The sequence below is a fragment of the Stigmatopora argus genome, chromosome 1 (genome assembly GCF_051989625.1).
Source record: "Stigmatopora argus isolate UIUO_Sarg chromosome 1, RoL_Sarg_1.0, whole genome shotgun sequence".
NCBI classification, from domain to species: domain Eukaryota; kingdom Metazoa; phylum Chordata; class Actinopteri; order Syngnathiformes; family Syngnathidae; genus Stigmatopora; species Stigmatopora argus.
In genome coordinates, this window is record NC_135387.1 from 18,000,802 (window position 1) to 18,018,122 (window position 17,321).

Below are 17,321 nucleotides of genomic sequence, written 5' to 3' on the forward strand. Positions count from 1 at the left end.
CCACCTATCCTCACAAGGATTGCGTGGGTTTTACTTTATCATATACAAATGCAACACAAATTATTTTTTGTTTGAAAAAAATAAAAATAAAAGAAATGAATCACTTCATATTGGAAAAAAAACTCTCTCTACTGAAAAAGACAATTTGAGAAATAAATTAGTACCATGAATTCTGAACAATTACAACATAATGTCATGCCTACAACCCTGTACGCCGCCTATTACAAACAAAAACACAAATGGCAACAATTTGTATCAACATAGTGCAAAAAAACCATGTTGATCGTGAATTAACCGTAACAGAAAAAAATGCAGTCTGTACAGCTGCTTGGAAACCAACCTTTTATCAATTAATAATCATGTTGCCCAACACAAATCAAAAGTTGCTTCAAACATTTAACAAGAAACACAGGACCAAGAAGCGTTGAAATACAAAGAGGGTAAATACTGTGGGTCGGAGTCTCTGTTTTGACTAGTTGTTTTTTCTCTACATCTGTGTCTGTGCAAGATTTTCCTCCACATCAGAACCGGAATCGTAACTCTTCTTTCCATTGCTACATTCTAAGGAGTCGTTTCTGTCCATCTTCTTTTGCTTATCATTAGACTCTGTCTCTCTGAACTGAGCTTCAATCTTGGCTGGATCAGTGTATGTGTAGAAGTGAGCCATAATGGCAAAAATGATACACACCGCCACCAGCAGGGATGCAAAGAGAATGTACTCGGCCCACTGAACAATACAATGAATATTAGTGCGGTGAATACATTATTATTATTATTAATTATTTAAGACAACATAATAAGACACCCACCTGATCTTCAAGAGTTGCTGCCTCAGCAACAATGAGCACAATGATATTACCAACAGCAACTGTTAACAGCCAACCAGCCTGGAGCACTGATTTCATGTTACTGGGTGCCTGGTAAGAAGTTACAGTTTCATCATTCTAATTTCAACAATAAGCTTTCAACTATAAACTCTTTACATGAAATCACAGTAAGGGACTCGCTCGGGTTCTTTATTATTAGTACGTAGTTATTTTCCAAAAAGGATACATAATATTCTGGATGCCTGGGAATATTGTTGTGTTTGCTCCTCTTATATCCCTTGCTGCTATAACCGCTAATGACCGTTGCTTTAAGTCAAGCCTGCTTTCTTAAGGCAATGCTGTGTTAGTTTGAAATACACATTGTGTAATTGCTGTTTCGTGTTTATTTTGACTGTAAACTTCATCTGGGTTGGCAATAATCAGCTTGTAGCCGGTTTTGGAAAAAAAATGTTTACAGAGTGCTGCTGATTCAGTGAGTTCAACAAAGCTTAGGTTTACGCGCACAGATCCATGCAAATAATGATGATAAATAAACAGTAATGTGGTTAAAATATATTGTAAAACTAAAATGTTTTGGGTTAAAATGCAATCTAATTAAACCACTATTATGCATGGTGCGTCATTAACACCAAGGTTTTATCTTTCTTCCTCTTTGTCACCCATCCATCACTTGGCTTAAGTTTTGCCATCATGTTTAAATATTAGTTTAATGACCATCATGAATGCAATCCATTTTATTTCCTTTGTATGGCTTGGATGTAACACATGAGCTGCTTTGGAAATATACACAAGGAAGAATACCTGTGAGTAGGAGAATTCCAGGCCTGTAACAGAAAAGACCACTTCTCCCACTGTGATGAGGAAGTACTGTGGAATCTGCCAGGCCATATGCACCGAGTTTTTTCTGATGTCATTCACTTGACGGATTTCCTGTTCACACTGGAGAACACAAACACATCACTCTGATGCGCGAGCTTGGTGGAAAAGGAGTCTCCCAAGTGCACGTGTGCCATCAAATATGTTATTACATTTGGCCCAAAATGAAAATTGGGTGGGATGATCAAGGTGTACGAGCTGCCAAAGCCAAGATGCTTGTTGTAGACACACTGGTCTCCTGTGATGTTCTTGATCAAGAATTGTGCACTGATTGTGACAAGACAAAAAGCAAGAATAAGGGCATTTACGCTTGCATGAGCGGAAATAAACAGAAAGTACAACTTCTCACATACTTTCCCTGTGGCACAGAAAAATATTCTGACATGTTTGAAGCAGTAACATCCTTGACATCGACATCACCAATGGATACATTTAAAGGTGAGTCAAGGCCGTTGAAAAATCTGCAGAAGGCAATCACATTAATTTCAATACATGACCATATTAATATCTCAGGTTGAGCTCATTTACTTGCCTTATCGCATTAGCTCCTTGCTCCGGTTTGACTGTGATGTCATAAAACTGTAACAAGTAGGTTTCTTTATACATTAGATTGGATAACTTTGTTCATTCAAGTGATTGCCTTCTTTGCTGGTTTTCCTTACCGGTATAGGTAAGTGATTGGTCCCATTGTGGAGAATCACCACTGTATTCCGAGATCCGTCTTTCAAATTGACAGCATAATTATCTTTGGCAGCTAGTTCAAGAATAAATGGCTCATCAAAGGTCAAGTAATCATTGTTGGCCTGGTAAAGTTAAAAGCATCTGTTGGTCAAGTGGCTCGTTTTCAATGGAACACCTCATCTGCATGTTTAAATACCGTGAAGGCCTCCAATTTAAATGAATGTGACCCAGCTCTGATGTCCAATGGCCTATTCAGCATGTTGAGGAACTTTGCTTGGCTCTCGGTACTTGCAGGAAATATGGGCAGCGTTTTCTGAAAGCAGAAAGGGAAAATATGGGCACACGTATGTGTGAGAGCAGCCCTGGAAAATATATTGTGCCCTATGTTTGTGTCAAGTGTCATTCTTACATCAATCTGGATCTGGACCAGGCCTGCAGCAACAAATGCCAGAGCAGCAAAGAACATCCCCACTGTTATCCTCTTTAACGGCCTGCAATAATGTGACAAATTAATTACATTCATAGTCATCCATCTTCTTTTCCTGTTCATGACCACTAGCAAGCTAAAAAAATTGATTCTCAAAATGTTAAGAATCATCATTATCATTTGTGTTACATGGCTCCCTCTAGTGGTCATTGAGTAAAAACTAAATGCTGTTCAGTTGTTTTGAACTTTTAAGGTCGGTAAAAAGTCAAAATTTGACACAACATGAACATTTTGCAAAATAACCCAGAAACATTTGAATGATAAAAACAAATTTTCTTGAGGGTGAGTTGGGTAAGTGTACATTGTACATGTATATGTTTATATGGACGGTAGTAGTAGAATAAATGACAGCAAATTAGAACAATGTTACGTCATTGGCCTTATATACAAAAACCTCCATGGAGTAAACAATCATTCTTCTCAAAGAGGAAGAACACCAGTGGGACGTGATAGGCATGGAATATAACAGCGACACTCACGTAAAGTTTAAATTGCATTTGGAGATGAGTGGGTATAGCAAGCTGTCCACAATGGGCACCAAAACCAGAATCAAGATAGGGTTGACAGTCTGCCGGGAACATATTACACTATCTTAGTTTGTTACAACAACAAAATCTTAAACTAGAATATCGATATAAAAGCTCACCTGCATCTGGTCAGGCTGGATGATAAGGATTCCCTACCAAAACAGACACAGTCACAAGCGTTATTTGGTGGGTACTAAAGCGGGTATTCCGATCACCAGTGGCGGTCCGTGCATTTTGGGGTAGCGCCTTCTGCTATCGGAATCAATCCAACCCTCCAAAACTATTTTATGGCTATAAAACCTCTACAGCAGCTACAGCTGCGACACATAAAAAATCATCAATAATAACCTCATTAAATTGAAATATTATTTAGGAAAATAGCCATATTTAACTCACCAAAAATCCTTTTCAACTGTACACAATATCCATCCTCCTTTCTTTCCTCCTTCTTTTCTATCGGCATCGAAGCTAATGCTGAAAGTTGAGCCTGTCCTGTTGTGTTTCTGACATAGTTCGTCTTGAAAATGGCTTTAAATCAACACAACAATATATTTGCTTGTGCAGCTTGCTCCAAATACAGTTTGGTAGCTCTTTGTAGTTAGCACACTGAAACTGGCGCACACACCCTTTTCCCGGCTGTAACAGGCTTGCTAGCTTCAGAGTTGACCGCCCTTTCTTAATGATGTCCAATTTTTACTGGAAAAGTCCGTCTGGAAAATAGCTTTGTGAGCAAATCTGCAATAAAATCCATTTGTTTTGCTCTGTCGGCCATTGTGGGTGGAGTTTGCGATCTCTGGCTGCCTCACTATGGCTTTGGCCCGCCTACTCACTATAGCTAGCCAATCATAGTTGGTGAAAGCAATGACGTATCCCAGCCAGCAAAATGGCAATGCCTCTGAAAAAGCATTGTGGTGTTGCCAACTCAAAATCTGATTGGTTAAAAGCAACAGTCTTGTTTAAAGCAGCAGAGCCCGCAGAACTGATTGTGAAGCCTTTGAGGCAGATTTCTGATCCTGGCAACAAATAATGGCTGAAATGTGATTGGTTAAATGCTTCAATATGAAAACACACATCTGGAAGCAGTGCAACCAGGGGGAAAAGCAATGAAAGGAAGCTAACAGACCATTTGGAATAATAAGTATTGATGGACAAAATATATAATATAAATATATGGTTCAGATATTTCTTAGGCCAGCGGAGAAGGCCTTGAAGGCCCTGACGGCCCACCACTGCCGATCACTGAGTACCACTTACGAAGTCACCATCCATGGTAGTCGCCTGGAGCGTCCATCTAGATCCCTGTTAAGTACACAAATAATGTTTTAAACACTATAGGCATGCAGACCTTCCATGACTACTTTTTTTGCAATAAAACAGGAATGAGAGGGAGTGTGTATGGGTGTAGGGGGATAAGTAGTATTATTCACCTGCTGGTCAAAGAGAGCCCAGAACATTGGAAGGGGGATGTAGAGGAACAGCACCTTCACTACCATCTTTACTTGGGCAATCAGAAGTTTCTACAACCACAAACAGAAGAAGGTTGTTATTATGGCATTTTATGACAAAACCTGTATTTATTCAGACATAGTGAGTAGTCTCAAAAGTCATGGCCGTCCAATACACCATTTTTTTTTCATTGGAGTTTTCAGGTTTTTTTTTTAAACATGCAATTTCAGGAAGTATAATCGTTTTCATTTTGATATGGTGATTTATATACAAACATTCTGATATTACATCATATTTTTCTTCAGCCCAGTCCATCCAGTGATTTCTTTTGGGGTATTGTTGATGACGATGCTTAAAGCGGTTACTGATAGCAAACTGCAAAGAGGAAATGTTTTTGTTTTCATTTAAAGTCAACAATAATGTGTTGAACCAGTTAGTCAAATGTTATGGCTTGTAGAATGTGCACATACCCCAATGCATTTGCAGACTTTCACTAAAATGTTTCCTTGAGGAGCAGTCTTATTGTACATTCCATTTCCCACAATGAATACAACTGCATGCAAAAACATGCCATTATGAAGACAGAATAATTGTTCAGTGAGACGTCTTATTAGATGTGTTCCAAATTACAAAACAATCTCCAAATGCCCAAGTTAAAAACATTGATTAAATTTTGTCACAAGTAGTGACCACTAATAATGGTTGAATAACCTAACTCAAGATGAGCAAATGTATAGGTTCTTACTCAGAGCAACCACCATTAGGGCTGCGGGGACACCAAAAGCTAGTGAGTAACATTTCTGCTTGCTGTAAATCCCACACTCCTGAGCTGCAATCCAACACAAAAACAAAATGCATTATATTTTAATTCAGCACCCTAATGTCTCCTCTCCTCTACTTTTTATGAGTACCTCTGAGAATTGGGGTAATAACAGTGGACAGCAGACTGCCTGCATTGATGGACAGGTAGAAAATGGAGAAAAAGGTGCTCCTCTGCTTCTCCTGTGGAAAGACAGAATTTTGAAAAGGTCAAGAAGTATTCTTACGCAACAAGCAGTAATCTTTGTATTTGGCCTTGGACAGTGTTCACAAGCCCATGAGACATGTTCATATTTGTTAATTAACAACTCTGAAAGCAAAATTGCTGAGAAGTTAAGATAAGTCACACCCTCTCTCCAAACCTATCATAAAAATTATGATAACATGTTGATAAACACTAGACAGTTTTTAAGGCTAAATGATTCTTCAATAAAAAATGACACAGCCTAATTAATTCGAGATAATTGAAGTAAAATCAGTGTGTCCACAATTTTAAAAAGGCCTGCTAATTATGATACGCTGTCCCTTTTAGCACCAACAGTACGCACTAAATATCTCAAGAATATATAACCTGCATTACACAGAAATATCAAATAATTTATTTGGATGGTTGTCTCAATGCGTGCCCTAGGGTTGACTGGCGACCAGTCTAGGGTGTAGTGTGCCTTTCACTGAGATAGGTTCCAGCATCTCGCAACCCTGAGTATGATAGGTGGTGTTGAAAATTAATGTTTGAATGTTGCATTTTAAACTACACTAGAAGATAAGGATTTGACAATCTGGCTTAGTCTGATGATTAAAAACAACTCTACCTGATGGTCTTCAAATTGGTCGCCACCAAAGGCTGCAACACAAGGTTTGATGCCCCCTGTTCCCACAGCTATGAGAATCAAGCCCACCATGGAGAGAGCTCTGGGCGAAGTATGCAACTGGTCATTTTCATGTGTTTGTGCAGCTTTGCAAAACCTCACCCGGCGACTTACACGTGGACGGTCATGCTGTCTGGTGTGCCATCCTTGTTGGTGTCTGTGATGTCATGGATGGCACTGACTGCCAGGACCACTTGTCCTAATGCATATACAATGGACAGGTACACAATAGTTCTGCATGGAAGGGAGAATGAGGACATTATGGAACATGAAATCCAAGTGGGATTAGATGAGTATCCATGAGACCCACTTGAACTTTCCGAGCCACGAATCGGCCACAATGGCACCCAAGATTGGAGTCAGGTAGCAGAGGGCGACAAAAGTGTGGTAGATTGTAGTGGCAAAGTCATCATCCCACCTCAGAAAGTACTTAAAGTAAAGCACCAGCACAGCTGCTCAGAGGAAAGGGGAGATGTATGCAAATGACTTTAAAACACAGACAAGTTGCACCTGCATTCAGCACTTATGTCTAATTATATCTTGCATGAGAATGTTATATTTTAAATTAAGATTTATCTGTCAGCAAAAAAAAAAACTCACCTCGCATGCCATAGTACGAGAACCGCTCACAGAACTCGTTGACCACAATAAAAAAGATGCTAATTGGAAAGCCACATACCAAAGCCTGTAAAAGGTAACAATTTCATTGCTATTACTAGTTCAATAATGCCAGCCATGTGCCAACTAAAAACTAAAAACCATTTGTCCAATTGAGTATAAAATGTGAAGGATGAAATAATTATTTTTAAATGCATATTATGTAACAAATAATACATTACTTACACTCTTTGACTTCCCCATTTCACCTTTACCTGTGATAAATTTAAAAAAAAAGAAGGTTTTAACGTAAAATTTGGGCAAGGATACAATTATAATTTTACCCATTCAATTACCATGCTACAACAATTTATGCTGCTGAATAAACATCAATAACCATTTAAATTGGACTCACCTGCCATGGCTGAATGTGAATCGTGAGATTGTATCCTCTTTCTGCTCAAATCGCTCACAAAGTCAAGTCTCTTAAAACTTCAAGAGTCAGCTGAAGCAAGGTGAGCTTTTATAACCTCCCATCAACTATGTGCAAATCACAAAGTGAAAATGCACGTGGATGAGCCATGTATTCTCCTTATCAAGGCTAAATTTTCAGATAAGGTCAGTTATATACTGGCTGATTTATTGCAGTATGAGTGTGCAAGCCAGAAGTGTTTATATATGTAATGAACACGTAGCTTAGCACCTCACCTAACATATTATTCAGATAATCAATTTCAAAATACATACATAATTGAGTGTAAAAAATAAAATACTATGTGGCAAATTCTGAATGGAAGTTTTCAATGAAACTGTTAGGGTGGCCTGTAAGGAACTCTTGAAAACAATAACACTACTTTGTTTTTATTACGATTATCAGAGATTGCGCTCAAATTATATGAGAGACAAAGGAAACTAAGCATAAGAGAGCTAAGTCCCAATGAAGGATAGAGAGATCTGATTGGTATCAGGAAATTACAAATATTTTTACAGATGCCCATAATACAAACACACCGGCCTGCTCAATAATGTATAGTTCTAATAAAGCAATTATATGCCAGCGTATGATTGCCTGTGACTGTGGATGGGAATGCACAGTTGTGGTTCTCCACCCCACGCAGACAAAATAATCAACGAATTCCGTTATAACTTATTGGTTATAGTGAATGGTTTGACAAATTGGTCACATTTTTTGTCCTTTTCTGAGTAGAGAAGATGACAGTAGTCACTGCTATATTGCGAAATACCTCCATCACTACGTCTGATTGACAGCTGCTTGTCCCGCCTCCTAACATTATCAGCCATCGGATTACACTGTTAATACAAGTATGCAATGATCAAACACACTCTGGTCTTGTAGTCGTGAAAAAACTAAAAACTGTGTAGTCTGAGTCAGTCATAACTCGCCCTTTCCTTTGTGTTGCTATTGTATTTCGGAAGCAAAGTTTTATGCGATTTATCTACGGGTTCATGCCGACATCTTTTTGAGATAAGAACCGTGGTGTCACTGGACAAGAACGATTTCACCAAGTGCTATCTGACAGGTTTAAAAGGACACATAACCGCGAAGTGCTAAGATGAACATGCTTTCGCCAACAATCCTGCTAGACATTCATCAACAACAAGGTTTTTTAAGAAGGCTCTGCTACAGGCAATTCAAGATAAAGTAGGTTTATTATTATTATTGTATTTTTTACACTTACAACAATGTTAAAGTGTTTTTGTGATTTCAGATCAGCTGTGAATACACTTGTGACACCGTTAGCCCAGAGGGGATACATCAATGAATAAAGAGGGTGCATAATGTTGAAAAGATTTTTAATTACCAATCAAATCTTTTTGTGTAACATCTTTCAATGTATAGATTTAAAAATGACAATGTGCACCCTTTCAGCTTTTTTTCCTGGTACACTATATATAAAAAGTCCACTGCAGCTTATAGACAAGAAAATATGGTAAACTTATGTACATACAGAATATATTAAAAATGACCACGCAGAACAAAAAGCATGAATAATACAGCAAGTACTTAAAACAATTCCCCATATTCTCTTTTGCCATGGTAAGTGAAGTATTTTACACATAAAATATAATGCACAAAACAGGTTTTTGTTTGACTTGTGACTGTATTTTCAGTCTAAAAGTGAGTGATAATTATTTTATGGTCTGAAATGGCACAGACAATGTATTCCAGAAAGAGACAAAGCAATTCTTGGAAGATTGATGTAGGGAGTAGGCAAGATTCTTGTTAAAGTGCTTCAATACAAAGTTAAATTCAATGGTAATGGGGTGACAATTTAAAAGTATGTATGTCAATAATGATTCACTGACGTCAAATAGCACTTAGTGTTAGCAGCTGGAGAAAGAAGCAGAAATAAATAGCATTGGATAATTGCTCTACTTATTTGGGCATGAATTGGGAATAAATCAACAAAAATGGTAAAGCCAAATTTGATGCTAAGACATCAGAATATCATAGCACTGTTTGGTGTGCCACTAATTGTACTGTAGAGGCCTAGTGAATCGGACAAAGAGGCCCCACTGCCATCATTCACTGGGTTAATCTGTAAGAAATAGTACAATGTAAAGGTCAGATGTTTTTCAAAAATCCAAATCAATGAAAGTAAAAGCCCTCTTTCCAATTGTCAATATCTGTACAATACAAAATTGTATTGTAGGGTGGGATTGGAGGGCTGCGTCAATGTGGGGCTTTTGACATCTGACCTAAGTCACCACCAAGCAGATTCTCTCCTTCCCTTCAAATATGGTGCACTCAGTCCTATATTGAGACATTTTGTGCAGAAGAGGATATAATGCAGCTTCCCAGAAATATGTGCGCCACAGGAACATTTCACTGCTCAGGCATACATCAGATAACAGGAACAGGTGGAAACCATTGATAACTTCAATAATATAACCCAGTAGCCTTCTCTCTATTCTCAGCTTTGATTAACTAAAATGTTCGCTTCAGATCAGTAGTATATTGCGCCTTGTTTTACCAGGAGTGTTGTTTTTATAGTTTTTTTTGCCACCAAATTGTCATTATGCGAAAAATTATTTAACAAATTGGCAAAAACAGAAAGCAGTGGATTTGTACTTAGTCATCCTTATAATGAAAATAGTGTCCTTGCAGTTATCGGGAGAGCACAGTGATCGCTGCAATAAAGAAAGCTGAATGGGTATTCAAATAAATAATATTTGTCAAAACAACAATTTTGTACAGTAGAGTTGTGCCTTGATATGAGTCTATTTCGTTATAAGAGCACCCTCTTAATTCAAATTATCTTTCCTTATTTAATTCAGCGGAAATTCAACTTATCAGATCACATCATCTAAATGTCACCTCACCCTTGACATTCTAAGTACCTACCGTCTCATGCATGATATTTGATAACTCCCTAGTCAGATCCCTGTAGTTGGCTTTCATTTCATCATGGTATTCCTGCTGATCCTCTTTAATCAACTGTTCATTTACATCCAGTGCCTGGCCACAGGCTTCTGCAAAATTCCTACCAAAGCATGCAAGTTGAAATTTAAAAAATAATCGATTCACAATAAAATGATAGGTGAAGACGTGCAGGCAAAAATATGCTTTTGTACCAACCTAAAAACCTCCTTTAGCTGTTTGACCTTGTTGTCTGGATATTTCTTGGCACAAGTGTCATCTAAAAAGGCTCTGGCATACGCAAGTGGGCCAGCATTGACCTGGGGAGACGGAATTGATTATAACAGTACATTTTATTTTTCTAGCAGCTGCCTGCTCACAATACCAATATGCACTTTAAAAAAAAAACTTAGATATTCTTTGACCTTTATATTTTATGACTTTTTTTTGTAGCATAACCCGAATTATTGGATTTTTTTTTTTGAAAATGTACTTTCTGGTATTTTTGTTTACATTTAATATGGAATACTGGTATTAGTGTTCAAGAGCGAGTTTGAAATAGTCCAACGCCTTGTACGCCTTTGGAATTTTTATTCACTAGAGAAAAAGCATTGTAAGATGTACCTGGACACAGATGCTGCCTTGCAATTTAAGCTGTAAACGAATCATGTCCACCTCAGAGGCCGAAGACAGCAATTGCAGTTCGGTAACTTTCGCACTCATCTCATCAATGGCGACCTCAATGGGGCTAAGATCACTCTGATGTTGGTACATTACAGCAATACGCTTCTTCACATATGGGAAACAGTGGGTGGCTATAGAGGAAACAATAATATAAAGTAGAGTACAATGTTATAAGGGGGAAAAAAAACCAATGAGCGACATTTGTACTGGGTGGCATAGCTTGGGAACATGTACAATACAATATATAGGTGTTCCAAGCTATTGTACATTTTTTATTGTAAGGTACATCGAAAATGATATGCAATGCCTTTTACCAGTGATTCAAATTTTTAAAACTAGCAGTGACTGGTCAATATGTGCTGTGTGGCTTATGTTGCCCTAAATTTAAAAAAAATAATGTTATTTTGACAAAAACACAGATTCTTTGCAAGTCAGTCTGAAGACACCACCGATATAAACCTACTGGTTAGAATGGTCCTTCGTTTACACTGCTCCTCCACACCACCCTGTTTCTTGCCTGACACAGTAAAAGGCGTCTCAAAAACAAAACGCCGAATATTGTGGCTTTTCTCAAAGTTGGTCTTCCTTTCCTCCGATTCCTTGTCATCGAGGTATGGTACGACATGAGTCACCTGGATGTAGGCGTATTTAGACTCCAGGTCCTTTGAGTTCACCTTTGAATATGGAATAGTCATTAAACTGATCAAAAACAAAATACTAGGGCAATAGTAGCACCAATCGGGACTAGTACAACATGTTGAAGTCACAGGATTTTACAGGAAGAATTTGACCAAAATATTCCACGTTCTCCTGACGCTATACTAAAAAAATAGGGCTTTGTGTAGGAACAAATGTGTTCATTCCCACCTTTCCTGAGTCCTGAATGATCTTCACGTTATCTTGACCAAATTTGTATGAGTAGAGCTTCAAGAGCCTTTGTGAAATCTCAGACAAAGGTGTGAACTTTGGCTCCCTGTAGATGTATTCTTTGCCATCTTCATCCTCAAAGAAGCTCTACAATGAAAGATGTTAAGAGTCAGTGAGGAACAAATGTTAACAGGGCCCGTGTGCAAAAAAGATCAATGAACCCCTTGGCTTGGGCGGCCGAGCGGAGGGCCGGGGGTTGATTGTGAATCATGACTCACAGGGATGTGTATGGGTGTAAGATACCAAGTGAAGCCCCTTACCTGTCCAAAAAATGCCACTCTGAAGTATGTGCCGAGCACACGTTTTCCAGTATGCATCACTTCCAAAACTTTGGTGTAGGCACGATGGAGAGTATCATACACGTGTGTCAGTTTCTGCATAACCAAAACACAAATATTCGATTGGTTTAATACTCTTTAATGTATAATAATTCTTAAAATATTAAATGAAAAGTCTAAATTGCGAGCCTGGAAAGATCAAAGTGTGTTTTAAAGACCAAAAAAACAACAACGACACAGACACCCATTCACGGTCACACTCATATCTTGGGGAATTTAGAGTGTTCAACCAGCTGGAAACCGGAGCATCCGGAGAAAACCCATGCAAGCCCAGGGAGAACATGCAAAGACCACACAGTGAGGACTGACCTGGGAGTGAACCTTCAATCCCATAACTGTGAGGCCGACGCACTAACCACTTGCTCACCAGGCCACACCATAGTATATGTATTTTACCAAAAATATGAACTATTACCTCAAAATCTCTGCGTTTTTCATGAATGGGGATGATGAGCCTATAGATATCAGCAATGAGCTCATAGCGCTCGGCGTTCCAAAGACCCTCAGCACACTCCTCCAACAGCTCAATCAGCACTTCCTGTATGGACATAAACTTTGCAGTCAATTAATTCTCCTGGTTATTATCATCTTTGTCTGAATTTCCCAATAAGGTGTGGTTCAGTGACACAGCTGCAAAAGTGTTTGCAACAACACTGAACCAACCCTTGTGTCAAAGTCTGTTTGAGTTTCCCATCATAACTTCAGAGTACACTTAACACTCTTGAAAGAGATAAGGGCAATGCTAAATAGGCATTAGGTGACACGTGTGATAATGAAGGAATAAATGCTGCATCAGGACTTTGAATTGGCAGGTAAAAGGCGAACCTCGTTAAAATGAACATCTTCCATCCCTACGTCCTCCATCATGGCTGCCTCCTCATCGATGTTTGGAGTGATGACACGAAATGCGGAGCAACCGTGCCTGAACATTCCTTGTAAATACAAAGAGACAGAAGCCAAAGGCTGTTCAGTCCAGTCCTTGTGTACTTATTTAATCTCATGTGGTGTGAAGTAAAACAAAATATATTGGAGCAGACGCAGGAAGAGTGAGCTCACCTTTCCTCCACAAGTACTCGGCTACCAGAGCGGCAACATGCACATAGCAAATGGCGGCCTAAAAGTGAAGATGACAAAACAGATAAACCTAAAAATAATAATCAAATATGTTGTTCTTCATCTCAGTATTTCTTTTCGTGCCAAGCACCTCTGAAAGGTCGCTATTCTTAGTATGGATCCGTGCCATGCTGTCTAGCCAGGTCTTGCGGAGCTCTGGTGTACTTGTGTATGACTTGGCCAAACTGTACTGGAGGTCCACCAACATCTCTGGGTCATTTTCATGCTCCTTCATTTGCTCAGTGGCCATCAGCACGGTTCTGATTCGTTTGGTCAGGTCCTTCACGTCTGATGGGAATGCAGTGTGCTATAAAATAGAGCAGTGGCATTTTTCAACTACAGCAAAGTAAACCGAAATCAAATAAAGTAACCCAACTGCATTTAGAACAAAATATGCTTTTTGTCCACTTTTGTCTCAACGAAAGGAACTAATCTATCATTCGGTTAACTGGACAGACACGTACATTGATGTTTTCAGTTCAACTCGAATGAAGTAATGTGATGTAAACTATCCATCCACCTCTCTATTAGGTTTTCTATAACACTTATCCCTGTTAATGCTGTGAGTTGGAGCCTGAATTAAGCTAACAGAATCAATGAATGAATGGAAATTCATGGTGTAAAATCCTGAATGCTACTCATTATTTACAGGAATCTTTTCAGTATGTACAGTATGAAGAACGAGTGATTAAGTAACTGCATTTGAAAATGATTTTGTCTTGCATAAAAATGAGCTTAATGTCAGACATCACAAACAATGAACCGCTGACCTTGATGCTTTGATCAGCGTTAGCACAGTTGTTAATGATAGACAGAGACCGCTGAAAACGCGTGCTACCGATGCCAATGACATCAGCAATCAGCTGACTGACAGCAATTATCACCTGCACAAAATAGAGAGCAAACAACTCTGACATGTAAACGCTGTGAGGAGACACCAAGAATCATTTTTGATTGAAACAGATACCTGCAGATGGCTTCTGACAAACGATTTATGTCCGGTGTAGTCAAAGTTGCTCTTCATGAGAATGTAAAGGAGATTAGCGGCGGCATTACGGAGGGAGCTCAGTTTTGAGTTGCAACACTTTAGTATTTCATAGCATAAGGAGCCGCACATGTCTGCTCGGCCATTGAAGAACATGCAGGGAAACTAAAGAATGCAAGAGTGAAAAAATTACACTTTGCAGGATTTTCATAAATACAGTTTGTCAGAAACGTTACAGGACTTGCGTCAAAAAAAATATTACAAATTATAAACCAGTTAAATTTCAGACACAATCAACCAGCACATTTAACGAACAGTCCAATCGCATTTCATTTGTTCAACACACAGATCTGAGAGGTGTAGCAGGAGAACTCATGTCTGCCTGAATTAGTACTCAAGACCCTGAACATAAGACAGTTTCAAGATAGCCGTGTTGTCATGGCTGCAAAAAATCCTGGAAATATTCTTCCGATACTGCATGAATGTTCGGCAGCAAAAACTAAAGAATTGTGATTCAGGGGGGAGTATTTTAAGTAAGAAAATGTGTATGTATTTTGGGTATGAATGACAAAGTACTGTATAACTCTAGCAACACTCGAAATGGAGAATTTCTGATGCACATTGTAAAGCACCTCCAATCTAAATTCTAGAGCAGGGGTGTCAGGCTCGGGTTGGTTCGTGGGCCGCGTTAACATCAACTCGATTTCATGTGGGCCGGACCATTTTAGATATAATATTTAGATTTTTTTTATAAATTGATTAAATGAACTGGATTAAAGGGCCTGAATATTCCGGTTTTTTATAGATCTAAAACAATGTTTATTTTAGCTTTTTTTATATATTTTTAGATTTTACAGAATTATTTTTGAACTAAAAACACAGAAAAAATTGATCAAAAAATTACAATTATTGATTTAAATGGGGGAACATCTGGAAATTTAATATACATCTATACTCGTCATTTTAATTTGATCCTAAAACAGAAAGTCGGCACTCATGATTTACTTTTCCGGGCTACACAAAATGATGCGCCGGGCCAGATTTGGCCCCCAGGCCGCCACTTTGACACATGTTCTAGAGCAGGGGTCTCGAACTCAATTTACCTGGGGGCCGCTAGAGGCCGAGTCTGGGTGAGACTGGGCCGCATCAGGATTTCCACAAGAAAAGCACTGATAAAACTTTCCAACGTTATCAAATATCTTTATTTTTTAACAAAAAATAATGAATTAAATAAATTAACTTAAAGATGAATAAAAAATAAATCAATCAGTAATATAAAACCAAATAATACTAATGAGCATACAGTAGATATACACTGGCTGGCTAAGTAGAGAAAATGAATTATTTTTATTCCGTTTCAAATGTCTGTATTAACAGCTCTTTAACCTTTAACTTTCTGAACTTGAATGGAACATTGAACATGAAATATTCTGAACATGGCTTCTTTTGCCTACTCCTTGCTGCTAGAGACCTGGCAGCGCTTCTTCTCACATAGTCACATTTGGCTTGAGGGAGGAAGCAGTGTAGACCCTCAGTAGAGCTTGAAGATGCTCATCAGTAAGTCTGGACCTGTACTTGGACTTATTGAAGTTCAAGGTGGAGAAGAGCTTCTCACACAAGTATGTGCTCCCAAAAAGGCACATGGTCCGCTTGAACCTTCGGGAAAGTTCAGGGAAGCTGGGGGTCAACTCTCTCAAAAATTGCCCAAGCTTGTCTGCTTCTCCACTCACCTCCCTGAACTTGGCTTTGAGTGCAGAGTTGCACTGCAGGTCAATGAGCTCCATTTGAAGCTCAGGAGGGGCATCTTGCACATCAAAGGAGAAGGGGTCCGCAAAAATTTGAAATGTGGCTTTGTGTGTCTTGAAGTCTGCAAATCTGTGATCAAATTCCTCCTGTAGCTTCGAAATGGCCTCAACATACTTCTCACCACTGAATGGTGTGCCTGCATCCACGAGAGCCTTGCATGCTGGGAAATGGCAAAGGTTTGTCTGAGAGAGCTGGGCTTTCCATAACACAAGTTTAGTGCAGAATGCTCTCACGTTGTCATAGGCAGCACTGACAAGTTGCCCCTGGCCTTGTAGCTTCTTGTTCAGTACATTAAGCTCATGTGTGATATCAACAAGAAAAGCCAAGTCCATGAGCCGTTTGGGATCACTTAGCACAGGATCAATCAACTCACAAACGGCGTAGCTAGCTTTGACTGCTGCATTACTGTCTTTGGTAGCCTTCTTGAAGAGATCCTGTTGCCTCAGAAGACGTGTTTTAAGACTGGCAACCTGGTTGGCTCTCTCATCTCCCTGGTATTTTTCGTACTCCTCAGCATGTCTCATAGTACAATTACGTTTCAAATTGTATTCCTTGTGCACCGCAACTTTTTCAGTGTAAATGAGACACGTCGGGGTGCCCCTGTGTTCAACAAAGAAATATTGCACTCCCCACTTTTCTTGAAACTGTCTGTGCTCATCACCGACCTTTCTCTTCACGGCAGGCTTTGAAAGAGACATCTCTGGGGCTCCGTAATATGTTTTTCCACTTGGAATGAGTCTCGGGTTGATCTTTCACATTCAGTCGCGCGGGTTTGTGGCGCATGTGCACTTTCGCTCTCCGTTTCAATCGCGGAGATGGCTACAGACACTGACACAGGCTGGATCACGGATCATAGCGCCTCATTCAGTTCTATGCTGAGAGCAGCGGAGGAGTGTGCGCGCCGAGCGGAGTGATCGGCCTCACGGCTTCTCCTCCGCCCAGCTGATTGGAGGAATG

At 39.2% G+C, this 17,321-nt stretch overlaps 2 protein-coding genes across 2 annotated transcripts in view; both read right to left on the reverse strand.

Annotated features, from left to right (window-relative positions):
- Positions 1–10,635, reverse strand: slc15a1b (solute carrier family 15 member 1b). Its single transcript, XM_077605501.1, has 24 exons — positions 10,497–10,635; positions 7,545–7,669; positions 7,376–7,404; positions 7,133–7,217; positions 6,843–6,984; positions 6,647–6,766; positions 6,476–6,575; positions 5,756–5,846; positions 5,590–5,673; positions 5,315–5,397; positions 5,133–5,219; positions 4,826–4,915; positions 4,653–4,697; positions 3,518–3,550; positions 3,351–3,439; positions 2,794–2,875; positions 2,581–2,697; positions 2,366–2,506; positions 2,236–2,282; positions 2,057–2,164; positions 1,856–1,970; positions 1,629–1,766; positions 810–917; positions 1–727 (listed from the first exon to the last, which is right to left on the reverse strand). The coding sequence occupies exons 2-24, from the start codon at positions 7,549–7,551 to the stop codon at positions 488–490; spliced, it is 2,181 nt and encodes a 726-aa protein (XP_077461627.1). The 5' UTR covers positions 7,552–7,669; positions 10,497–10,635; the 3' UTR covers positions 1–487.
- LOC144077646 (dedicator of cytokinesis protein 9-like) overlaps positions 8,782–17,321 on the reverse strand; it is a 27,743-nt gene continuing 19,203 nt past the window's right edge. The window contains exons 40-52 of the mRNA XM_077605535.1: positions 14,541–14,723; positions 14,344–14,457; positions 13,665–13,880; positions 13,517–13,574; positions 13,286–13,392; positions 12,876–12,998; positions 12,383–12,496; positions 12,063–12,209; positions 11,659–11,869; positions 11,136–11,326; positions 10,731–10,831; positions 10,497–10,635; positions 8,782–9,690 (exon numbers count right to left, since the gene is read on the reverse strand). Coding sequence (XP_077461661.1) covers positions 9,592–9,690; positions 10,497–10,635; positions 10,731–10,831; positions 11,136–11,326; positions 11,659–11,869; positions 12,063–12,209; positions 12,383–12,496; positions 12,876–12,998; positions 13,286–13,392; positions 13,517–13,574; positions 13,665–13,880; positions 14,344–14,457; positions 14,541–14,723 — 1,803 coding nt within the window. The 3' untranslated portion in view covers positions 8,782–9,591. The remainder of the gene's footprint in view (positions 9,691–10,496; positions 10,636–10,730; positions 10,832–11,135; positions 11,327–11,658; positions 11,870–12,062; positions 12,210–12,382; positions 12,497–12,875; positions 12,999–13,285; positions 13,393–13,516; positions 13,575–13,664; positions 13,881–14,343; positions 14,458–14,540; positions 14,724–17,321) is intronic.